The sequence below is a fragment of the Oncorhynchus tshawytscha genome, linkage group LG20 (assembly GCF_018296145.1).
Source record: "Oncorhynchus tshawytscha isolate Ot180627B linkage group LG20, Otsh_v2.0, whole genome shotgun sequence".
Classification (NCBI taxonomy): Eukaryota; Metazoa; Chordata; class Actinopteri; order Salmoniformes; family Salmonidae; genus Oncorhynchus; species Oncorhynchus tshawytscha.
The window spans coordinates 48,933,755-48,960,016 of NC_056448.1; the positions used below are offsets into that span (position 1 = coordinate 48,933,755).

The window sequence follows — 26,262 nt, forward strand, 5'->3', positions numbered from 1 at the left end:
CAACAACGATCACAGCCACGATTACAACAACGATCACAACCACGATTACAGCCACGATTACAACAACGATTACAACAACGATCACAGCCACGATTACAACAACGATCACAGACACGATTACAACAACGATCACAGCCACGATTACAACAACGATCACAGACACGATTACAACAACGATCACAGCCACGATTACAATTCTCTCTCAGAAAAAAAAACTTTTAAAAAAAGCTTTAAATTAGGTTCTGCTTATAAAGACTTCATAGTGCCTTCATAAGCTCTACATAAAAGTATTACTAAGCATCTATAACAGTATTCCGTGCTTTATAAAGGGTTCATAAATAGTATTATCTTACATTTTTATTTAACCTTTACTTAACTAGGCAAGTCAGTTTTAAGAACAAATTCACGTTTACAATGACGGCCTACCTCGGCCAAACCCAGATGACGCTGGGACGATTGTGCGCCACCCTATGGGACTCCCAATCCCGGCCGGATGTGATGCAGTGCCTTAGACCGCTGTGCCACTTGGGAGCAACCTACAGAAACACTAACCTTGATGAAAGCCCCCCAACCTACAGAAACACTAACCTTGATGAAGCCCCCAAGCTATAGAAACACTAACCTTGATGAAAGCCCCCAACCTACAGAAACACCTTGATGAAACCCCAACCTACAGAAACACTAACCTTGATGAAACCCCCAACCTACAGAAACACCTTGATGAAACCCCCAACCTACAGAAACACTAACCTTGATGAAGCCCCCAACCTACAGAAACACTGACCTTGATGAAGCCCCCAACCTACAGAAACACTAACCTTGATGAAGCCCCCAACCTACAAGAAACACTAACCTTGATGAAACCCCCAACCTAAAGAAACACTAACCTTGATGAAAGCCCCCAACCTAAAGAAACACTAACCTTGATGAAAGCCCCCAACCTATAGAAACACCTTGATGAAAGCCCCAACCTATAGAAACACTAACCTTGATGAAACCCCCAACCTATAGAAACACTAACCTTGATGAAACCCCCAACCTATAGAAACACTAACCTTGATGAATACCCCCAACCTACAGAAACACTAACCTTGATGAAGCCCCCAACCTATAGAAACACTAACCTTGATGAAACCCCCAACCTATAGAAACACTAACCTTGATGAAACCCCCAACCTATAGAAACACTAACCTTGATGAAACCCCCAACCTACAGAAACACTAACCTTGATGAAGCCCCCAACCTATAGAAACACTAACCTTGATGAAACCCCCAACCTATAGAAACACTAACCTTGATGAAACCCCCAACCTATAGAAACACTAACCTTGATGAAACCCCCAACCTATAGAAACACCTTGATGAAAGCTCCCAACCTATGAAACACCTTGATGAAGCCCCCAACCTATAGAAACACTAACCTTGATGAAAGCCCCCAACCTATAGAAACACTAACCTTGATGAAACCCCCAACCTATAGAAACACTAACCTTGATGAAACCCCCAACCTATAGAAACACTAACCTTGATGAAACCCCCAACCTACAGAAACACTAACCTTGATGAAACCCCCAACCTACAGAAACACCTTGATGAAACCCCCAACCTACAGAAACACTAACCTTGATGAAACCCCCAACCTATAGAAACACTAACCTTGATGAAACCCCAACCTATAGAAACACTAACCTTGATGAAACCCCAACCTACAGAAACACTAACCTTGATGAAACCCCCAACCTATAGAAACACCTTGATGAAACCCCCAACCTACAGAAACACCTTGATGAAACCCCCAACCTACAGAAACACCTTGATGAAACCCCCAACCTACAGAAACACTAACCTTGATGAAACCCCCAACCTATAGAAACACTAACCTTGATGAAACCCCCAACCTATAGAAACACTAACCTTGATGAAACCCCCAACCTACAGAAACACTAACCTTGATGAAACCCCCAACCTATAGAAACACCTTGATGAAACCCCCAACCTATAGAAACACCTTGATGAAACCCCCAACCTATAGAAACACCTTGATGAAACCCCCAACCTATAGAAACACCTTGATGAAACCCCCAACCTACAGAAACACCCTTGATGAAACCCCCACCTACAGAAACACTAACCTTGATGAAACCCCCAACCTATAGAAACACTAACCTTGATGAAACCCCCAACCTATAGAAACACTAACCTTGATGAAACCCCCAACCTATAGAAACACTAACCTTGATGAAACCCCCAACCTATAGAAACACTAACCTTGATGAAACCCCCAACCTATAGAAACACTAACCTTGATGAAACCCCAACCTATAGAAACACCTTGATGAAACCCCCAACCTATAGAAACACTAACCTTGATGAAACCCCCAACCTATAGAAACACCCCTGATGAAACCCCCAACCTATAGAAACACTAACCTTGATGAAACCCCCAACCTATAGAAACACCTTGATGAAACCCCCAACCTATAGAAACACTAACCTTGATGAAACCCCCAACCTACAGAAACACTAACCTTGATGAAACCCCCAACCTATAGAAACACCTTGATGAAACCCCCAACCTATAGAAACACTGACCTTGATGAAACCCCCAACCTATAGAAACACTAACCTTGATGAAACCCCCAACCTATAGAAACACCTTGATGAAACCCCAACCTATAGAAACACTGACCTTGATGAAACCCCCAACCTATAGAAACACTGACCTTGATGAAACCCCCAACCTATAGAAACACTAACCTTGATGAAACCCCCAACCTACAGAAACACCTTGATGAAACCCCCAACCTATAGAAACACTAACCTTGATGAAACCCCCAACCTATAGAAACACCTTGATGAAACCCCCAACCTATAGAAACACCTTGATGAAACCCCCAACCTACAGAAACACTAACCTTGATGAAACCCCCAACCTACAGAAACACTAACCTTGATGAAACCCCCAACCTATAGAAACACCTTGATGAAACCCCCAACCTATAGAAACACCTTGATGAAACCCCCAACCTACAGAAACACCTTGATGAAACCCCCAACCTATAGAAACACCTTGATGAAACCCCCAACCTACAGAAACACCTTGATGAAACCCCCAACCTACAGAAACACCTTGATGAAACCCCCAACCTATAGAAACACTGACCTTGATGAAACCCCCAACCTATAGAAACACTGACCTTGATGAAACCCCCAACCTATAGAAACACTAACCTTGATGAAACCCCCAACCTACAGAAACACCTTGATGAAACCCCAACCTATAGAAACACTAACCTTGATGAAACCCCCAACCTATAGAAACACCTTGATGAAACCCCAACCTATAGAAACACCTTGATGAAACCCCCAACCTACAGAAACACTAACCTTGATGAAACCCCAACCTACAGAAACACTAACCTTGATGAAACCCCCAACCTATAGAAACACCTTGATGAAACCCCCAACCTATAGAAACACCTTGATAAACCCCCAACCTACAGAAACACCTTGATGAAACCCCCAACCTATAGAAACACCTTGATGAAACCCCCAACCTATAGAAACACCTTGATGAAACCCCCAACCTACAGAAACACCTTGATGAAACCCCCAACCTATAGAAACACCTTGATGAAACCCCCAACCTATAGAAACACCTTGATGAAACCCCCAACCTATAGAAACACCTTGATGAAACCCCCAACCTATAGAAACACCTTGATGAAACCCCCAACCTATAGAAACACCTTGATGAAACCCCCAACCTATAGAAACACCTTGATGAAACCCCCAACCTATAGAAACACCTTGATGAAACCCCCAACCTATAGAAACACCTTGATGAAACCCCCAACCTATAGAAACACCTTGATGAAACCCCAACCTATAGAAACACCTTGATGAAACCCCCAACCTATAGAAACACCTTGATGAAACCCCCAACCTATAGAAACACCTTGATGAAACCCCAACCTATAGAAACACCTTGATGAAACCCCCAACCTATAGAAACACCTTGATGAAACCCCCCAACCTATAGAAACACCTTGATGAAACCCCCAACCTATAGAAACACCTTGATGAAACCCCCAACCTACAGAAACACCTTGATGAAACCCCCAACCTACAGAAACACTAACCTTGATGAAACCCCAACCTATAGAAACACCTTGATGAAACCCCCAACCTACAGAAACACCTTGATGAAACCCCAACCTACAGAAACACTAACCTTGATGAAACCCCCAACCTATAGAAACACCTTGATGAAACCCCCAACCTACAGAAACACCTTGATGAAACCCCAACCTACAGAAACACTAACCTTGATGAAACCCCCCTTCCTATAGAAACACCTTGATGAAACCCCCAACCTATAGAAACACCTTGATGAAGCCCCCAACCTATAGAAACACCTTGATGAAACCCCCAACCTATAGAAACACCTTGATGAAACCCCCAACCTATAGAAACACCTTGATGAAACCCCCAACCTATAGAAACACCTTGATGAAACCCCCAACCTACAGAAACACCTTGATGAAACCCCCAACATAAAGTCCAACAATGTAATTACATGGAACACTGGGCTGTGAATGGTCTGGTCCCTGAGCTCCTTCTCGACTACAGAAACACTAACCTTGATGAAACCCCCAACCTATAGAAACACCTTGATGAAGCCCCCAACCTATAGAAACACCTTGATGAAACCCCCCTCTCGACCTATAGAAACACCTTGATGAAACCCCCAACCTATAGAAACACTAACCTTGATGAAACCCCCCAACCTACAGAAACACTAACCTTGATGAAACCCCCAACCTACAGAAACACTGCCGCTGTTCTTACTATGAAGTCAGACACCTTTGATCATTCATAACACAAACATAAAGGCTTAATGATGTAAACACCAATGTGTTAATAACACTTAGGGGAGTATGACTAACAGCTAAAACAAATAAACATTAAAGATGTGTTTAAACCATATATTTCCTTTTTTATTTATACGGTTTAAAAAAAAAATCAATACAAATACATGAAGTTTCATAAAGTCCAACGATGTAATTACATGGAACACGGGCTGTGAATGGTGTAGCTGGTCCCTGAGCTCCTTCCCTCTCGACTGGGCTGTGAATGGTGTAGCTGGTCCCTGAGCTCCTTCCCTCTCGACTGGGCTGTGAATGGTGTAGCTGGTCCCTGAGCTCCTTCCCTCTCGACTGGGCTGTGAATAGTGTAGCTGGTCCCTGAGCTCCTTCCCTCTCGACTGGGCTGTGAATAGTGTAGCTGGTCCCTGAGCTCCTTCCCTCTCGACTGGGCTGTGAATGGTGTAGCTGGTCCCTGAGCTCCTTCCCTCTCGACTGGGCTGTGAATAGTGTAGCTGGTCCCTGAGCTCCTTCCCTCTCGACTGGGCTGTGAATAGTGTAGCTGGTCCCTGAGCTCCTTCCCTCTCGACTGGGCTGTGAATAGTGTAGCTGGTCCCTGAGCTCCTTCCCTCTCGACTGGGCTGTGAATAGTGTAGCTGGTCCCTGAGCTCCTTCCCTCTCGACTGGGCTGTGAATAGTGTAGCTGGTTGAAGAGGCGCTGCTGCGCCTTCTTCACGATGCTGTCTGTGTGAGTGGACCAATTCAGTTTGTCTGTGATGTGTATGCCGAGGAACTTAAAACTTGCTACCCTCTCCACTACTGTTCCATCGATGTGGATAGGGGGGTGTTCCCTCTGCTGTTTCCTGAAGTCCACAATCATCTCCTTAGTTTTGTTGACGTTGAGTGTGAGGTTATTTTCCTGACACCACACTCCGAGGGCCCTCACCTCCTCCCTGTAGGCCGTCTCGTCGTTGTTGGTAATCAAGCCTACCACTGTTGTGTCGTCCGCAAACTTGATGATTGAGTTGGAGGCGTGCGTGGCCACGCAGTCGTGGGTGAACAGGGAGTACAGGAGAGGGCTCAGAACGCACCCTTGTGGGGCCCCAGTGTTGAGGATCAGCGGGGAGGAGATGTTGTTGCCTACCCTCACCACCTGGGGGCGGCCCGTCAGGAAGTCCAGTACCCAGTTGCACAGGGCGGGGTCGAGACCCAGGGTCTCGAGCTTGATGACGAGCTTGGAGGGTACTATGGTGTTGAATGCCGAGCTGTAGTCGATGAACAGCATTCTCACATAGGTATTCCTCTTGTCCAGATGGGTTAGGGCAGTGTGCAGTGTGGTTGAGATTGCATCGTCTGTGGACCTATTTGGGCGGTAAGCAAATTGGAGTGGGTCTAGGGTGTCAGGTAGGGTGGAGGTGATATGGTCCTTGACTAGTCTCTCAAAGCACTTCATGATGACGGATGTGAGTGCTACGGGGCGGTAGTCGTTTAGCTCAGTTACCTTAGCTTTCTTGGGAACAGGAACAAAGCATGTGGGAACAGCAGACTGGTATAGGGATTGATTCAATATGTCCGTAAACACACCGGCCAGCTGGTCTGCGCATGCTCTGAGGGCGCGGCTGGGGATGCCGTCTGGGCCTGCAGCCTTGCGAGGGTTAACACGTTTAAATGTCTTACTCACCTCGGCTGCAGTGAAGGAGAGACCGCATGTTTTCGTTGCAGGCCGTGTCAGTGGCACTGTATTGTCCTCAAAGCGGGCAAAAAAGTTATTTAGTCTGCCTGGGAGCAAGACATCCTGGTCCGTGACTGGGCTGGATTTCTTCCTGTAGTCCGTGATTGACTGTAGACCCTGCCACATGCCTCTTGTGTCTGAACCGTTGAATTGAGATTCTACTTTGTCTCTGTACTGGCGCTTAGCTTGTTTGATAGCCTTGCGGAGGGAATAGCTGCACTGTTTGTATTCGGTCATGTTACCAGACACCTTGCCCTGATTAAAAGCAGTGGTTCGCGCTTTCAGTTTCACACGAATGCTGCCATCAATCCACGGTTTCTGGTTAGGGAATGTTTTAATCGTTGCTATGGGAACGACATCTTCAACGCACGTTCTAATGAACTCGCACACCGAATCAGCGTATTCGTCAATGTTGTTATCTGACGCAATATCTCCCAGTCCACGTGATGGAAGCAGTCATGGAGTGTGGAGTCAGCTTGGTCAGACCAGCGTTGGACAGACCTCAGCGTGGGAGCTTCTTGTTTTAGTTTCTGTCTGTAGGCAGGGATCAACAAAATGGAGTCGTGGTCAGCTTTTCCGAAAGGGGGCGGGGCAGGGCCTTATATGCGTCGCGGAAGTTAGAGTAACAATGATCCAAGGTCTTTCCACCCCTGGTTGCGCAATCGATATGCTGATAAAATTTAGGGAGTCTTGTTTACAGATTAGCCTTGTTAAAATCCCCAGCTACAATGAATGCAGCCTCCGGATAAATCGTTTCCAGTTTGCAGAGAGTTAAATAAAGTTCGTTCAGAGCCATCGATGTGTCTGCTTGGGGGATATATACGGCTGTGATTATAATCGAAGAGAATTCTCTTGGTAGATAATGCGGTCTACATTTGATTGTGAGGAATTCTAAATCAGGTGAACAGAAGGATTTGAGTTCCTGTATGTTTCTTTCATCACACCATGTCACGTTGGCCATAAGGCATACGCCCCCGCCCCTCTTCTTACCAGAAAGATGTTTGTTTCTGTCGGCGCGATGCGTGGAGAAACCCGTTGGCTGCACCGCTTCGGATAGCGTCTCTCCAGTGAGCCATGTTTCCGTGAAGCAAAGAACGTTACAGTCTCTGATGTCCCTCTGGAATGCTACCCTTGCTCGGATTTCATCAACCTTGTTGTCAAGAGACTGGACATTGGCAAGAAGAATGCTAGGGAGTGGTGCACGGTGTGCCCGTCTCCGGAGTCTGACCAGAAGACCGCCTCGTTTCCCTCTCTTTCGGAGTCGTTTTTTTGGGTCGCTGCATAGGATCCACTCCGTTGTCCTGTTTGTAAGGCAGAACACAGGATCCGCGTCGCGAAAAACATATTCTTGGTCGTACTGATGGTGAGTTGACGCTGATCTTATATTCAGTAGTTCTTCTCGACTGTATGTAATGAAACCTAAGATGACCTGGGGTACTAGTGTAAGAAATAACACGTAAAAAAAAACAAAAAACTGCATAGTTTCCTAGGAACGCGAAGCGAGGCGGCCATCTCTGTCGGCGCTGGAAGTTGATGCACCAGAGGCTGGGTCTCCTCTCCACCGCTTCTATCTTTCAGTCAGTTGAAAGCTTAGATGCAGCAGGTCTCACATTGAATGCCTTGAAAAACACGGTCTGGACTATAGAAATAATCTGGTGGGACAAGGCTGTGGCGGTGCATCCGTCATGAGCGGTGCAAGATTAGCATTTTATGTGCACTGTAATGCACATTGTTTGAATTTGGTTCTTGTCAATGCTGTCAAAATCAGTGCCAGAGGCTGTTAACTTTTTTTTTCTCTCCTGCAGGAGCTTTATAAAACTTTGTATCTGGCTCGTACGTTCATCTCAAGTGTCTTGCTGTTCAGAAAGACCTGAAACCGCAGCAGCCCAGGGAACTACGGAGACTTATGGATGTAAGGTTGGCATGCAGATACATGGTATGCCGTATTCTGAGGGGCTTCAAGCAGTTCTGAGAGAGCTACAGGACATTGAAGAGATTGCAGAGCACTGCAAAATAAGTGTACAAACAGTGTGTAAAGACAGCCTAAGAGAAGCTTAAGATTTCACAACTCATTGTTGATGTAGGACTGAAAAATAGTGACCAAAGTGATGGTGAAGAGCTTCCATAGAGCTGTCTTTTATCAGGTGCTTGACAGTCTCACAGCTGAGCTGCAGAGGCGTTTTTCAAAGATGAATTGTGAGATAATGCGAGGTGTCCAGCCCCTCAACCCAAACAGTACAACTTTCTTGAATGAGGAGCTTCTGTTTGCCTTAGCTCAGACATACGTGTCAGATTTAGAGGACCTCCCACAACATGGACGAGTTTGTGGAACATTTTGCCAGTTCTCACCAGAACCGGAGAATTAGGCTGTTGTTAAATCTACCAGGGATTCATATGGCACTTAGGTGGTCCCTCTGGTCGTGATTAACACCTGCACTGTGTACTAGCTAGTACACTGACATTCTGAAAGGATCCATCCAAAGGGTTTCATGACAGATTTAATTTGGTCTCAGTTGGGCCAATTCCAAAGCTTTTCTTTGCTATTAGTTAACATAATATATATGAGCATAAATATGATTCTGTAAATTTGTAAAGACTTTAAGTCCATTTCTGCTTGATACCTGGTATGTCAAATCGCAGTGTGTCTTTCTGTTGTTGTAAATAAACTTAAATGTAATTTATGTAACACACAAATGCTCTTATCTCCATGGTGCTTGAGCTTAATTTCCTGACAATATTTTGAATGTTCAACATTTATAGGCCCAGATTATATATTCATGAAAACAGTGACCCAAGTCTCTCCGGTGTGTGAGTACAATCGTGTGTGTGTGTGTGTGTGTGAGAGAGCGAGATAGAATGAAAGAAATGGAGCTGCAGTTCCAAGGCAGAGACACTGACTATTCATAGTATGTTAAATCATTCTAGTGTAGTTTTGGACCACACTATCTGGCACATTGAATTCTAGTGTAGTAACCCTTATGGACCTCACTATCTGGCACATTGAATTCTAGTGTAGTAACCCTTTTGGACCTCACTATCTGGCACATTGAGTTCTAGTGTAGTAACCCTTATGGACCACACCATCTGGCACATTGAATTCTAGTGTAGTAACCCTTTTGGACCACACCATCTGGCACATTGAATTCTAGTGTAGTAACCCTTTTGGACCTCACTATCTGGCACATTGAATTCTAGTGTAGTAACCCTTTTGGACCTAACTATCTGGCACATTGAGTTCTAGTGTAGTAACCCTTATGGACCACACCATCTGGCACATTGAATTCTAGTGTAGTAACCCTTTTGGACCACACCATCTGGCACATTGAATTCTAGTGTAGTAACCCTTATGGACCTCACTATCTGGCATATTGAATTCTAGTGTAGTAACCCTAATGGACCTCACTATCTGGCACATTGAGTTCTAGTGTAGTAACCCTAATGGACCACACCATCTGGCACATTGAGTTCTAGTGTAGTAACCCTTATGGACCTCACTATCTGGCACATTGAGTTCTAGTGTAGTAACCCTTATGGACCTCACTATCTGGCATATTGAATTCTAGTGTAGTAACCCTTATGGACCTCACTATCTGGCACATTGAATTCTAGTGTAGTAACCCTAATGGACCACACCATCTGGCACATTGAGTTCTAGTGTAGTAACCCTTATGGACCTCACTATCTGGCACATTGAATTCTAGTGTAGTAACCCTAATGGACCACACCATCTGGCACATTGAATTCTAGTGTAGTAACCCTTTTGGACCTCACTATCTGGCACATTGAATTCTAGTGTAGTAACCCTTTTGGACCTCACTATCTGGCATATTGAATTCTAGTGTAGTAACCCTTTTGGACCTCACTATCTGGCACATTGAATTCTAGTGTAGTAACCCTTTTGGACCTCACTATCTGGCATATTGAATTCTAGTGTAGTAACCCTTTTGGACCTCACCATCTGGCACATTGAAGAACTCCGGGTTCAGAGAACTCAACACTTAAATGCTACAAAATAAAATGAATTACAATAAATAAAAGGTTAACTTGTTTTTCACTGGCAGCACAAGTGGACCATTTGATTTTCAAACTCATCACATAATCAGCGTCTAGTCAAGCAACACTAAAAAAGGACTTCCGGGTCACAGAATTTCAGATTTTCTGTGACCCCCCTCCACGCAATAGTAGAAAAGTATCAATAACCATTTATGATATATGGTGGTCTAAACATTAACAATGATTCAAATGTGTTCATATTTAAGTGATGTGGGGTTTATTAAAACATGTTCCAAGGTCAAATAAATGCCCCCAATGCAAATCACTGTATATGGAATAGAGCAAGAACTATTGTAGTTTTGTTGCAAAAGTATTATAGGGAAAACTCAGTTGGGTCTGTAGAATGTGTATATGGTGTCATTTCATGGGGCTCTGAATAATACGGAGTGTTGCTGGCCTTTCACTCCGTCCAATCACATCGCGTGTTCCTCCTGTACTACAGAACAGCCGCTAACCAAACTGCAGTGCAGGGTATGGACACTGAACTAAAGGGCTATTACACAAAAAAACACAAAAAAGAAACGTTCTATTTTTTTTTCAGACCTCTAAACTCATCCCCTGTTGTGGTTTAAGCATTGTGAACACAGAAAATATAATTCTGTTTTTCTAAAAACTGGTCTAAAACCAGAAAAAACGTGTGGGAAATCCGAAACCTTGGAAAAACAAACAATAAAACGGAATTTGGGTAAAAAAAAAAAGTATTTTTGAAAGGCCCTGCCAACGTGACTGCACTTTAGAGTGTGTCCTCCTGCAGCACAGCATTGTGGGGGAAGTTGAGGTCAGCCTGCAATATTGTCTATGCTCCCAGGAGGGAAAGAGGTTGGGACATCCTAGAAATGTTTAACAGTAACATAATATATCAAATTTATCAGACGCTTTTATCTAAATCGACTTACAGTCATGTGTGAATACATTTCTACGTATGGGTGGTCCCGGTAATTGAACCCACTATCTTGGTGTTGCAATGCTCTACCAAGATGCATCACACGGTTATAGATGCTTTGTGAAGCCTCAATTTAATACGATGTAATAAGGCCTTTATTAAGTAGTGCTTATGCCTCCCTTTATAAAGCACAGGTTTATGTCATATTTGACATAGTGTTATGTGACACAGTTATGAACCCTTTATAAAGCATGACATATGGTTATAGATTATTTTTTTATGAAGGCTTTATGAAGCCCCAAGTGGCACAGCGGTCTAAGGCACTGCATCTCAGTGCTAGAGGATTCACTACAGGCCCTGGTTCAGTGGTCTAAGGCACTGCATCAGTGCTAGAGGATTCACTACAGACCCTGGTTCAGTGGTCTAAGGCACTGCATCAGTGCTAGAGGATTCACTACAGACCCTGGTTCAGCGGTCTAAGGCACTGCATCACAGTGCTAGAGGAGTCACTACAGACCCTGGTTCAGAGGTCTAAGGCACTGCATCTCAGTGCAAGAGGAGTCACTACAGACCCTGGTTCAGTGGTCTAAGGCACTGCATCTCAGTGTTAGAGGAGTCACTACAGACCCTGGTTCAGTGGTCTAAGGCATCTCAGTGCATCACTACAGACCCTGGTTCAGTGGTCTAAGGCACTGCATCTCAGTGTTAGAGGAGTCACTACAGACCCTGGTTCAGTGGTCTAAGGCATCTCAGTGCATCACTACAGACCCTGGTTCAGTGGTCTAAGGCACTGCATCTCAGTGTTAGAGGTTCAGCGGTCTAGTCACTCACAGACCCTGGTTCAGTGGTCTAAGACACTGCATCAGTGCTAGAGGATTCACTACAGACCCTGGTTCAGAGGTCTAAGACACTGCATCACAATGTTAGAGGCGTCACTACAGACCCTGGTTCAGCGGTCTAAGGCACTGCATCTCAGTGCTAGAGGCGTCACTACAGACCCTGGTTCAGCGGTCTAAGACACTGCCTCTCAGTGCATCACTACAGACCCTGGTTCAGTGGTCTAAGACACTGCATCAGTGCTAGAGGATTCACTACAGACCCTGGTTCAGAGGTCTAAGGCACTGCATCACAATGTTAGAGGCGTCACTACAGACCCTGGTTCAGTGGTCTAAGACACTGTGTCTCAGTGCTAGAGTCTGTCCCTGTCTGCTTGTGTCTATCACCCGTCTATCACCCTGTCTGCTTGTGTCTATCACCCCTGTCTGCTTGTGTCTATCACCCCTGTCTATCACCCCTGTCTATCACCCTGTCTGCTTGTGTCTCACCCTGTCTGTTTGTCTATCACCCTGTCTGTTTGTCTATCACCCTGTCTGTTTGTCTATCACCCCTGTCTATCACCCTGTCTGTTTGTCTATCACCCCTGTCTATCACCCCTGTTTGCTTGTGTCTATCGCCACTAAGCTTGAGTTTGTTTGCATTCGACCGTCTTTATCCGTTTGTTTCATACTGCACGCAAGGGTTGTTGTTTATCTTCATAGTTTACCAGTGACTTCTGTGGGGAAACTCCATCTTCTTGGTCCTTGGGGTTGGATATCTAGCTGAAAGGAAGTGGGCTTCTCCACAGCATCCTTGTTCACTTGACTGTCTTGTCTGTTGTACTGTATTACTCATCGTTAGGGTAACGTCTGTGTGTTTTATGTTGTAACGTCTGTGTGTTTTATGTTGTAACGTCTGTGTGTTTTATGTTGTAACGTCTGTGTGTTTTATGTTGTAACGTCTGTGTGTTTTATGTTGTAACGTCTGTGTGTTGTAGCGTATGTGTGTTGTAACGTCTGTGTGTTTTATGTTGTAACGTCTGTGTGTTTTATGTTGTAACGTCTGTGTGTTTTGTGTTGTAACGTCTGTGTGTTGTAACGTCTGTGTGTTGTAACGTCTGTGTGTTGTAACGTCTCAGTGTGTTGTAACGTCTGTGTGTTGTAACGTCTGTGTGTTGTAACGTCTGTGTGTTGTAACGTCTGTGTGTTGTAACGTCTGTGTGTTTTGTGTTTTAACGTCAGTGTGTTTTGTGTTGTAACGTCAGTGTGTTTTGTGTTGTAACGTCAGTGTGTTTTGTGTTGTAACGTCAGTGTGTTGTAACGTCTGTCCTTCCTCTCTGTTGTAGAAGTGGAACTCCGTCTCCCAAGAGGACGTTGACGACTCGGTCGCCTGCCATCAGAGGAAGCAGAGACCGGTTCACTGGAGAGTCCTACACCGTGTTAGGTAAACGTGCACGTGCAAACACACACAGAGTAATGTAGCAGAGACCGGTTCACTGGAGAGTTATACACTCCTAGGTAGGTAAACACAACATCAACACATCACTGTGTTAGGTAGGTAAACACAACATCAACACATCACTGTGTTAGGTAGGTAAACACAACATCAACACATCACTGTGTTAGGTAGGTAAACACAACATCTCTGTGTTAGGTAGGTAAACACAACATCTCTGTGTTAGGTAGGTAAACACAACATCACTGTGTTAGGTAGGTAAACACAACATCACTGTGTTAGGTAGGTAAACACAACATCACTGTGTTAGGTAGGTAAACACAACATCTCTGTGTTAGGTAGGTAAACACAACATCTCTGTGTTAGGTAGGTAAACACAACATCTCTGTGTTAGGTAGGTAAACACAACATCACTGTGTTAGGTAGGTAAACACAACATCAACACATCTCTGTGTTAGGTAGGTAAACACAACATCACTGTGTTAGGTAGGTAAACACAACATCACTGTGTTAGGTAGGTAAACACAACATCACTGTGTTAGGTAGGTAAACACAACATCACTGTGTTAGGTAGGTAAACGCTACCAACCTTAAAGCACTCACATCTGTAGCCATGAAATGCTTTAAAAAGGCTGGTCATGGCTCACATCAACACCATCATCCCAGAAACCCTTAGACCCACTCCAATTCGCATACCGCCCCAACAGATCCACAGATGATGTAATCTCTATTGCGCTCCACACTGCCCTTTCCCACCTGGACAAAAGGAGCACCTGTGTGAGAATGCTGTTCATTAACTACAGCTCAGTGTTCAACACCATACGGTCTTCCAAGCACAACTCCAAGCTCAGGATCCTGAGACTGAACACCACATTAGTGTTGTGTCAGTCACTACCCACATAGTCAACAGTGGGGTGTTGTCACTGCTCTGTCAGATGTTGAATAAGACTGATAGATAAATATGTTCAACAGGGTTTTCCTGTTCCTGTGCATTGCAATGTTTCAGGTGTCAGTGTTTGTCCCCCAGGAATAACATGACGATGTAATTATATCATATCCCCTCCCAAGGGATTGAAAAGGTTTCCTGTCCTCCACACCCAGGAATAACATGACGATGTAATTATATCATATCCACTCCCAAGGGATTGAAAAGGTTTCCTGTCCTCCACACCCAGGAATAACATGACGATGTAATTATATCATATCCCCTCCCAAGGGATTGAAAAGGTTTCCTGTCCTCCACACCCAGGAATAACATGACGATGTAATTATATCATATCCCCTCCCAAGGGATTGAAAAGGTTTCCTGTCCTCCACACCCAGGAATAACATGACGATGTAATTATATCATATCCACTCCCAATAGACAGCAGCAATGAATAACACTATGCACGTCTGTGTAGTGATTGATTCAAATGTCCTGTCTGTCCTCTCCAGTCACCAGCCAGATATTATGTAAGACGTTATAATAGTGTCCACCCACCAGGTGACACCAACATGCAAGTTGTGTAGTTTGCTCTGTCTGTCACGAAGGGATTGATAAGCCTTAATGTCTGTCCTCCACCTCCCCCAGGTGATACCAGTATGGACTGTGGTCAACACTACTGGGAGGTGAAAGCTCTTAAAGACTGTAAGTCCTACAGTGTTGGGGTCTCCTACAGGAACCTGGGAAAGTTTGACCAGCTGGGTAAGACCAACACTACCTGGTGTATCCACATCAACAACTGGCTACAGTCCTCCTTCGCTGCCAAGCACAACAACAAGGCCAAGAGCCTGGACGGCACCGCGCCTGGACGCATCGGGGTCTTCTGTGACCTGGACTCAGGTGGGTTTATACAGTATAATATGAGGGGTTATTCAACACACTACGAGGTCCGGGGGCCTTCTGTGACCTGGACTCAGGTGGGTTTATACAGTATAATATGAGGGGTTATTCAACACACTACGAGGTCCGGGGGCCTTCTGTGACCTGGACTCAGGTGGGTTGATGTTCGAGACGTATAGGAACCACACCTGGGTTAAAAAAAGAATTTGAAATATTTCAGATACTTTTTAAGTATTTGCTTTAGCGGTGCCTGAGATGGCAGATAGGTGGTGTTTACACTTTGGGGACTATTTAGTTGGTTACGTTTCGGCAGGAAAGCTCAGTCAAGCACAGCTAAAGTATTATGAGCTAGCAGCCGTTGTTGATCCATATATTTATGCAGGTAGGAGCTACTGAGTTCCAAGGCGGGTCCTCATTGTTCTACGCGGTACAGATTGGTGTGTTTTACAGTCAGTCAGGGTGGAATACAGGCTATCGGATACGGCCATATTGGATTTCATCTCCCTTCCCCAGGAAATTATTACAAACTAGGCTTTTCTCCTCTGACGATCAGAACACACTTTACACCGTGCTCTCTCTGCCCTTGAAGTGACGTGGATACAGTAGTTTGAATTCAGTTTTGTTTTCTCTTGGTCTCCCTCAGGACAATTGTCCTTCTACAACGCTGAAACTAAGCAGTTGATCCACACGTTCAAGGCTAAGTTTAGCCAACCTGTTGTACCAGCCTTCATGGTAAGTTTTGTCTGTATTGTGGTTGACCGCCACTCCCACACACCTGTATATTATACCCCCTGCCGGTCCTCACTAGATAACACCAGAGAACTTGTCTTGCCTTTCCTCAAGAACTAGATAACACCAGAGAACTTGTCCTGCCTTTCTTGAACTAAACACTCGTACTTGTCTTTTCTAACCAGCACTGACATTGCTGAAGAAATGTACTTACTGTCAGTAGTATCTGGTTGTCCCACCTTTCTGTCTCATGATGATGAATGCACTAACTGTACGTCTCTCTGGATAAGAGCCTGTGATACGCTGTCTCTCTGGATAAGAGCCTCTGATACGCTGTCTCTCTGGATAAGAGCCTCTGATACGCTGTCTCTCTGGGTAAGAGCCTCTGATACGCTGTCTCTCTGGGTAAGAGCCTCTGATACGCTGTCTCTCTGGGTAAGAGCCTCTGATACGCTGTCTCTCTGGGTAAGAGCCTCTGATACGCTGTCTCTCTGGGTAAGAGCCTCTGATACGCTGTCTCTCTGGGTAAGAGCCTCTGATACGCTGTCTCTCTGGATAAGAGCCGATCCCTAGGGGGCCAATATGACATGGGTCAGAATATAATGATGTAATTACGTGTTGATTGTCTCAGATGGGGTGTCTCTGCTTAGACCGGATTCCGAACTCTGATGACGGCACGTCTTCGGTTACCGCGTGTAACTTTCTGTTTCTCCTCACGATGTCAGTGTCCTTTCTCTTAGTGGTCTGTGTCCTCGTTCTGAAAAGGGGTCTTCTGAGGAGGGCTAAATCAGCCGTGTGGATGGTTCCAGCGCAGGAAGGAAAACAGTGTAGACACACGGTTCCTTAGAGAGTGGTGACCAGGTGGTCCTGCTGGAATTCACCCCCTTGGAGAGTGGTGACCGGGTGGTCCTGCTGGAATTCACCCCCTTGGAGAGTGGTGACCGGGTGGTCCTGCTGGAATTCACCCCCTTGGAGAGTGGTGACCGGGTGGTCCTGCTGGAATTCACCCCCTTGGAGAGTGGTGACCGGGTGGTCCTGCTGGAATTCACCCCCTTGGAGAGTGGTGACCGGGTGGTCCTGCTGGAATTCACCCCCCTTGGAGAGTGGTGACCGGGTGGTCCTGCTGGAATTCACCCCCTTGGAGAGTGGTGTGACCGGGTGGTCCTGCTGGAATTCACCCCCTTGGAGAGTGGTGACCGGGTGGTCCTGCTGGAATTCACCCCCTTTCAGATACAGCTACTCGTCCATCGGTTGTTAAAAGGTTCCTTTGTCTTCTTTAACCTCGTGTTGCGTTTTGGGTTTCCTGACCACTCAGACCTCGTGTTGCGTTTTGGGTTTCCTGACCACTCAGACCTCGTGTTGCATTTTGGGTTTCCTGACCACTCAGACCTCGTGTTGCATTTTGGGTTTCCTGACCACTCAGACCTCGTGTTGCATTTTGGGTTTCCTGACCACTCAGACCTTGGCTGAGTTTTGGGTTTTTGGGTTTCCTGACCACTCAGACCTTGGCTGAGTTTTGGGTTTCCTGACCACTCAGACCTTGGCTGAGTTTTGGGTTTCCTGACCATTCAGACCTTGGCTGAGTTTTGGGTTTCCTGACCACTCAGACCTTGGCTGAGTTTTGGGTTTGTTGACTTTTTAGACCTTGGCTGCAGCTCGGGTCACTTAGTCTGATCTGTTAATTCTTAACTCACAGGTCTTATACCCTCAGGTCAGAAGTTGGCGTAACCGCCTTTAGGGCAAGTTCTCTGGGCGTAACTAGTTACGAGGCAAGGTCTGGATTTTACTCAGATCCAATTTTAGACAACTAACGTCACCTTTCATCTTTACCAAAACATTCTCTTTGATCTGGACATTTTCCACACATCGTACAATATGCAAACATCACGCACATACTAGGAAAACTCTTAAAGTGACACTGTTTTTCGTTATAACGTCGTCCTTTAACTTTTAATAACATAGCAAAAACAACATTACATTTTCATATTCCGTCTGTCGTCATGACCACCGTTTGTGGCTGACGAAACCTATTGTCCCACAGTCCATTTTATTCTATGTTAATGTTCTGAGGCCGGTTCTCCATAGTGACAAAGGAATTTTGTCTGCTGCCTTAGTTTTACAATGGGTGTGAGGTGTCATAAACCCCCCCCCCCTCCATCTCTTCCCCTCTCGTGGGTGTGAGAGATCTCTCTGTAGGATTGTGGTCCACGGTAACCTGACCAGGCCAGTCATGTGTATTTTATTATCTACAGGTATAATGTTGTTGACTATGATAGAGGTTTTGTATTAATGTGATGTGCTCCAGGTTTGGTGTGGTGGACTGAGCCTCAGTACAGGGATGCAGGTCCCCAGTGCAGTCAAGAGTTTCCAGAAGGACGAGAACGGCCTGGCAGGATCCAACAGCAGCCTCAACAGCATGGCCCAGTAGCCCAGACTGACTGGATGCGTCTGGAACACCTATTCCCTAGAACCCTCTAACTCAACTCTGGGGCTCCAGGCCATTTCCACAGTGTTTTTTTTTTTTCATTGTTCCCCTCTAATCAGGGACTGATTTAGACCTGGGACACCAGGTGGGTGATTCCCCTCTAATCAGGGGCTGATTTAGACCTGGGACACCAGGTGGGTGATTCCCCTCTAATCAGGGACTGATTTAGACCTGGGACACCAGGTGGGTGATTCCCCTCTAATCAGGGGCTGATTTAGACCTGGGACACCAGGTGGGTGATTCTCCTCTAATCAGGGACTGATTTAGACCTGGGACACCAGGTGGGTGATTCCCCTCTAATCAGGGACTGATTTAGACCTGGGACACCAGGTGGGTGATTCCCCTCTAATCAGGGACTGATTTAGACCTGGGACACCAGGTGGGTGATTCCCCTCTAATCAGGGCCTGATTTAGACCTGGGAACCCAGGTGGGTGATTCTCCTCTAATCAGGGCCTGATTTAGACCTGGGACACCAGGTGGGTGATTCTCCTCTAATCAGGGCCTGATTTAGACCTGGGACACCAGGTGGGTGATTCTCCTCTAATCAGGGCCTGATTTAGACCTGGGACACCAGGTGGGTGATTCTCCTCTAATCAGGGCCTGATTTAGACCTGGGACACCAGGTGGGTGATTCCACTCTAATCAGGGACTGGTTTGGACCTGGGACATCTGGTGGGTGATTCCCCTCTAATCAGGGACTGATTTAGACCTGGGACACCAGGTGGGTGATTCCCCTCTAATCAGGGCCTGATTTAGACCTGGGACACCAGGTGGGTGCAATAATGATCAGCTAAAACAGAAACCCAGCAGGCTCCGGACCTCGTGGGGTCAGAGTTTCAATACCCCTGACCTCGTGGGGTCAAAGTTTCAATACCCCTGACCTCGTGGGGTCAGAGTTCAATACCCCTGCTCTATAGGCACTATATAAGGAATAGTGTGCCAATTCAGACGCAACCAATGATTAACTGAACTCGCTCCTGTTCTGACTTCCTGCTTCCTGTGCAAGTACAATCCCTTCCTGTTCTTGATCTGTCAGTCAACCCAGAGCCGCCCCAAAGCATGAGAAACACTGAGCCTATTTCTCTGTCTGGCGCTAGAAGAAACCAAACCAGCCTCGTCTTCCCTCCTCACAGTTTAACCAAGCAGCTACAGACCCTTAAAGGAAGATCTAGCCCCGTGGTGCACAACCATAACCCAGCTGCAGCATTAGGGGTTAGGGGAACCCTCTGAACCATGTTCCAGATCTCTTAGGGGATCGAACACCCATAGGATTCTCATTCTGTATCAGGAATGCTAGATGTTTCATCAGGGAATAGACCAGTGCTTTTCTCCCTTGTTTTAGTTAGAATGCTGAGTTTTAGATCATTCTGTGTCTCTCTGAAGTGTGAAGGTGTGTTTTGGCATGATGAGAAACTCTGTTGATTACTTACCAGCTGTATATTGTCTCCTATATTTTTGTTTTTTATGTATGGCAGTGTGAGTGATTGGCTTAGATACACTTCCTCTCTCCTAGAGGCTTCTTTTGGTTTGAACCCTCAGTTTCTTCAGTATGCTACTGAACAATACCTTTGACCTCGTGGGGTCAGAGTTCAATACCTTGTCGGAACAGAACTGCAAGTACACACTATTATTCCTGATGATGTAGGGTTGAATAATGGAGGACTACTGTACTGTATGGGACTGTGTGGTACTGCGTGGTACTGCGTGATACTGCGTGCTACTGCGTGGTACTCCGTGATACTGCGTGCTACTGCGTGGTACTGCGTGATACTGCGTGGTACTGCGTGATACTGCGTGATACTGCGTGATACTGCGTGATACTGCGTGGTACTGCGTGATACTGCGTGGTACTGCGTGGTACTCCATGATACTGCGTGCTACTGCGTGGTACTCCGTGGTACTGCGTGGTACTCCGTGATACTGCGTGGTACTGCGTGGTACTGCGTGATACTGCATGATACTGCGTGCTACTGCGTGGTACTGCGTGGTACTCCGTGATACTGCGTGGTACTGCGTGCTACTGCGTGGTACTGCGTGGTACTGCGTGGTACTGCGTGCTACTGCGTGGTACTGCGTGGTACTGCGTGGTACTGCGTGGTACTGCGTGATACTGCGTGGTACTGCGTGATACTGCGTGATACTGCGTGGTACTGCGTGCTACTGCGTGGTACTGCGTGATACTGCGTGGTACTGCGTGGTACTGCGTGATACTGCGTGGTACTGCGTGCTACTGCGTGGTACTGCGTGGTACTGCGTGCTACTGCGTGGTACTGCGTGGTACTGCATGATACTGTATGATAAGTAGTGCTGCTATTTATGCAGCCCTTTCTTCTCTTCCTATGAGAGGGCTGCATAAATAGCCTGTTAGTTGTGGACCAGGCTGCCTCCCAAATGGCATCCTGTTCTCTGTGTACTGCACTACTTATAGGGAATAGGATGCGATTTGGGACGTTGTGAACCTGGACGTCACAGCGTGTTCTTATCCCTGTCTGTCTGGTGTTCTTATCCATGTCTGTCTGTCTGTCTGTCTGGTGTTCTTATCCATGTCTGTCTGTCTGGTGTTCTTATCCCTGTCTGTCTGTCTTTCTGTCTGTCTGTCTGTCTTATCCATGTCTGTCTGTTTGTCTGTCTGTGGTGTTCTTATCCATGTCTGTCTGTCTGTCTGTCTGTCTGTCTGTCTGTCTGTCTGTCTGTCTGTCTGTCTGTCTGTCTGTCTGTCTGTCTGTCTGTCTGTCTGTCTGTCTGTCTGTCTGTCTGTCTGTATCTGTCTGTCTGTCTGTCTGTCTGTCTGTCTGTCTGTCTGTCTGTCTGTGGTGTTCTTATCCATGTCTGTCTGTCTGTCTGTCTGTCTGTCTGTCTGTGGTGTTCTTATCCATGTCTGTCTGTCTGTCTGTCTGTCTGTCTGTCTGTCTGTCTGTCTGTCTGTCTGTCTGTCTGTCTGTCTGTCTGTCTGTCTGTCTGTCTGTCTGTCTGTCTGTCTTGTGTTCTTATCCATGTCTGTCTGTCTGTCTGTCTGTCTGTCTGTCTGTCTGTCTGTGGTGTTCTTATCCATGTCTGTCTGTCTGTCTGTGGTGTTCTTATCCATGTCTGTCTGTAAATGTAAATGGGATACTGTCTTCTGTCACCTGGTGTCTGGACAATGCCTTTGAAATAATTCCATAAAACAACCAAGCGGGCGGCAGACCCCTGCTGACAAGGAAACATATTTCATCATAAAGTAACAACGTTCTTGATTTTGTTTTGAAATAATCATTTCACTTGACATAATTTAGTCGTCATTGGTCTGAATGCTGATCACATTGACCTTGATTATTGAGTCAGATTGATTCAGTCATAAAGAAAATATCCGACCCATCGTTTTCATGTATAATGGTCCAACTCTTTTCAATGTTTGGTTATTTCATATTCTACTCTATTTTCCCATGCTGCTGTTCTGTGTTGGGCCCTGGGGGGGAGAACGACATCCTGTTGTCTTCAAGTGGGACAACCGTTTTTTGAGTAACATTCGCACTTCACATAAATATTTGTTTGATATTTGACGGTGACATCAATCAATCAATCAAATGTATTTATGAAGCCGTCAGCTGATGTCTCAAAGAGCTGTACAGAAACCCAGCCTAAACCCCAAACAGCAAGCGGTGCATGTGACTCTTTAGATATCTCCTCCTCTTTGTTGAACACCAAATAAACTGTTTTCACCCCTAGCAAAGTGTTTTATCTTTATACCCTAGATTATAAATAATTGACCCCTAAATCTAGTGTGAGGCAGGTTGATTAAAAACAACATGTAGAGTGAAGAATTTCTATGTTTTCGCGAACTAACATTTTGAAATGCAGTGAGCTATCTATTTTAAATGTATTCCTCAGATGGTAGGCTAATGCTATTCTAGTGTGACCTGTTATCTATCATCTATTCTCCTCAGATGGTAGGCTAATGCTATTCTAGTGTGACCTGTTATCTATTCTCCACAGATGGTAGGCTAATGCTATTCTAGTGTGACCTGTTATCTATTCTCCACAGATGGTAGGCTAATGCTATTCTAGTGTGACCTGTTATCTATTCTCCACAGATGGTAGGCTAATGCTATTCTAGTGTGACCTGTTATCTATTCTCCACAGATGGTAGGCTAATGCTATTCTAGTGTGACCTGTTATCTATTCTCCTCAGATGGTAGGCTAATGCTATTCTAGTGTGACCTGTTATCTATCATCTATTCTCCTCAGATGGTAGGCTAATGCTATTCTAGTGTGACCTGTTATCTATTCTCCACAGATGGTAGGCTAATGCTATTCTAGTGTGACCTGTAACCTATCATCTATTCTCCACAGATGGTAGGCTAATGCTATTCTAGTGTGACCTGTTACCTATCATCTATTCTCCACAGATGGTAGGCTAGGGCTATTCTAGAGATGTATTTTTTTTAACTAGGCAAGTCAGTTAAGAACAAATTCTTACTTACAATGACGGCCTACCTAGGAACAGTGGGTTAACTGCCTTGTTCAGGGGCAGGACAACAGATTTCTACCTTGTCAGCTCGGGGATTCAATCAAGCAACCTTTCAATTACGGGCCCAATGCTCTAGGCTGGAAGTGGAAACAAGATTCTCTGGTCTGATGAAACCAAGATTGAACTCTTTGGCCTGAATGCCAAGCATCACATCTGGAGGAAACCTGGCACCATCCCTATGGTGAAGCATGGTGGTGGCAGCCTCATGCTGTGGTGATGTTTTTCAGCGGCAGTGACTGGGAGATTAGTCACGATTGAGGGAAAGATGAACGGAGCAAAGTACAGAGATCCTTGATGAAAACCTGCATCAGAGCTCTCAGGACCTCAGACTGGGGGCGAAGGTTGACCTTCGAACAGGACAACGACCCTAAGCACACAGCCAAGACAATGCAGGAGTGGCTTTGGGACAAGTCTCTGAATTTCCTTGAGTGGCCCAGCCAGAGCCCGGACTTGAACCCAATCGAACATCTCTGGAGAGATCTGAAAATAGCTGTGCAGCGACGCTCCCCATCCATCATGTAATAACCCAGCACCAACAACCAAACCTCGCTATATTTACAGAAAACAACACAACTATTGACCCCAATGCCTGCAACCCAGCAATTAGGTCATCCAAACAACCCAAGATTTTGTTGAGTGTAACTTGCAAGAAGCCTTGACCTGTTTGGTGCACATTATTTCTGTACTTAAATGATCAAGATAAGCTAGCTACTTGTTTTAAAGCAATGAAAGATCTAATTGGTAGAAAGAATGAATGTATCTGCTACATTAATGAGAATAATACATAAATTTACCTACCTTATCAATCTCGAAGACGATATACTAATTTATCACTCAAAAAAAGCGTTATGAAGGGAGCGCATCACAAACATCTTTCTAGGGTGTCGATGCTATCCTCCTCCCAATACAGCCTCCTCCAACACCACAGATAGGAGAACGGTATCCATCTGCTACGGGGAAGTTTTACTCTGATGTCAAATCGACTCATATTGTTGCTAGCTAGCTACCTCAGCTGTTGTCCTAGGTAATATGCTACTGAACCGGGGACACTAGCATATTGACATGCATATTTTGTATTATAAAACAGCACCGTATTCCCCTAAAAATACAAGTGTTTGGACAAATCATCAGTTAGCTAGGTACCCATCACATGATTTGTGCAAAAATATGATAGCTAACTTTAGCTAGCTAAGCGCTAGCCAGTCAGTCAGTGGCGCCAACAGATTGAAACTGGTATTAAAAAAATGTGTTTCACTCTATTACATAAAACATGACATTGCTAACTAAAGTTTAATTTAATACGTTGAATTAATAAGTTAGACACCCATCAGACACATTTGGTAGGTACTGTAGCTATCTAGATAACTTGGTTTCCATTTCCCAACAGTTACTGGTCTTGTAACTCATGTGTTGACCAGAAACGGCATCTGGGAAACTGTTTGCCCGATAAATATTATTGTTGCCAAAGGTTTGCCGCAGATTCACCACTAGTGGCAAACTTTTGCAAACTTCTGGCACATTTTGTGGCACACTATTTAGTTTGCAGCAAATTTGCCAAAAGAATGTGGGAAGAAGCAGCAACAAATTCCTTTTTGTAAGGGTATAAGCTATTTCTTTTTTTAACTGATAACAATCTATCCAAACTGTGCAGTGGCCATTTTAATGAATGGACAGAGATCTGTTACAAAACACCAGAAAACGTAAAAATATTGAGAGATTTTTAAGCCCAGCCTTTGATACTGGGTAAACCGACAAGGTAGGGAGTGGAGGTGTCCCCAACTAAAACAAATCTTGGTCCACCGAGTGTCGTCTCTTTTTTTTCAAACTTTTACATTTTCAAACGTGTATTTTTCTATATATAAAAACACCATGTGTAAAAATATATATATATATATATTATATAACTATATGCACTGAGCTTGTCTGATACTTTAAGCACACTGTTTGATTAAATAATTCAGGCACAAATGACTCGAGGAAGCCTGACGGCAATTGATTTGGGCCTGGCTCTGACTTGCCGCTCTGTGTCAAACAAAGACCGCTAGTGCCTGTAACCCGGGCAGATCTCTCTCTCTCTCTCCCCCCAACCATACGATAAACACTGTTTATGTGCTGAAGCTGCAACATAATTACACAACTGTAGGGCCACTACACTACCCTCTGTAGCGCCTTATGGTTGGAGCCCGAGCGGTTGCCGTACCAGGCGGTGACGCAACCGGTCAGGATGCTCTCAATGGTGTAGCTGTAGAACTTTTTGAGGTTCTGGGGACCGATGACAAATCTTTTCAGTCTCCTGAGGGCGGAAAGGTGCTGTCGTGCCCTCTTCACAACTGTCTTGGACCATGATAGTTTGTTGGTGATGTGGACACCAAGGAACTTGAAACTCTCGACCCGCTCCACTGCAGCCCCGTTGATGTTATTGGGGGCCTCTTCAGCCCTCCTTTTCCTGTAGTCCACGATCATCTCTTTTGTCTTGCTCACATTGAGGGAGAGTTCACTGGTTTTCCAAAAATTCTGTTTGAAGGATGCCGGATCTTAATTCCGGGACCGTCACATCCTCAAATGGGATTTTGGGAAAACCAGGGAATTTAATTAAGTTCCAGCAATTTTGCAACCCTAGTTGCGCCATTGTTCTGACATAATTTAACCATATGAATCAGTCCACTGAGACGGGCGCGAATATGACTGGTGACACCATGAAAACCTTTTATTTAATTTTTTTACTTGTTGCCAATTGTGCAACTCTTGTTCCTGAATGTATTTAGTTACTTAGTTGTTCCTCAAACTTGAACTCCAGATATGCAATTTCCTGCGAAATGCCTCGTTTCACACTCCCTCATCTGATTGGTCGAGTTGGCGGCTTCTGACTTTGTGGCTGTGATAACTAGTGACGACTAGAAGACGGTCATG

At 45.2% G+C, this 26,262-nt stretch overlaps 1 protein-coding gene across 4 annotated transcripts in view; it reads left to right on the forward strand.

The window, feature by feature from the left end:
* The window catches only part of LOC112219958 (FSD1-like protein), a 65,919-nt gene extending 46,964 nt beyond the window's left edge, over positions 1–18,955 (forward strand). The window contains exons 11-14 of one of the 4 annotated variants that reach the window (XM_042302768.1): positions 13,696–13,793; positions 15,379–15,630; positions 16,274–16,362; positions 18,665–18,955. In XM_042302768.1, the coding sequence (XP_042158702.1) occupies positions 13,696–13,793; positions 15,379–15,630; positions 16,274–16,362; positions 18,665–18,787 (562 nt within the window). In that variant the 3' untranslated portion in view covers positions 18,788–18,955. The remainder of the gene's footprint in view (positions 1–13,695; positions 13,794–15,378; positions 15,631–16,273; positions 16,363–18,664) is intronic. The other 3 variants (XM_042302767.1, XM_042302770.1, XM_042302769.1) reach the window with 3 other exon arrangements.
* The last annotated feature ends 7,307 nt before the right edge of the window (positions 18,956–26,262 follow it).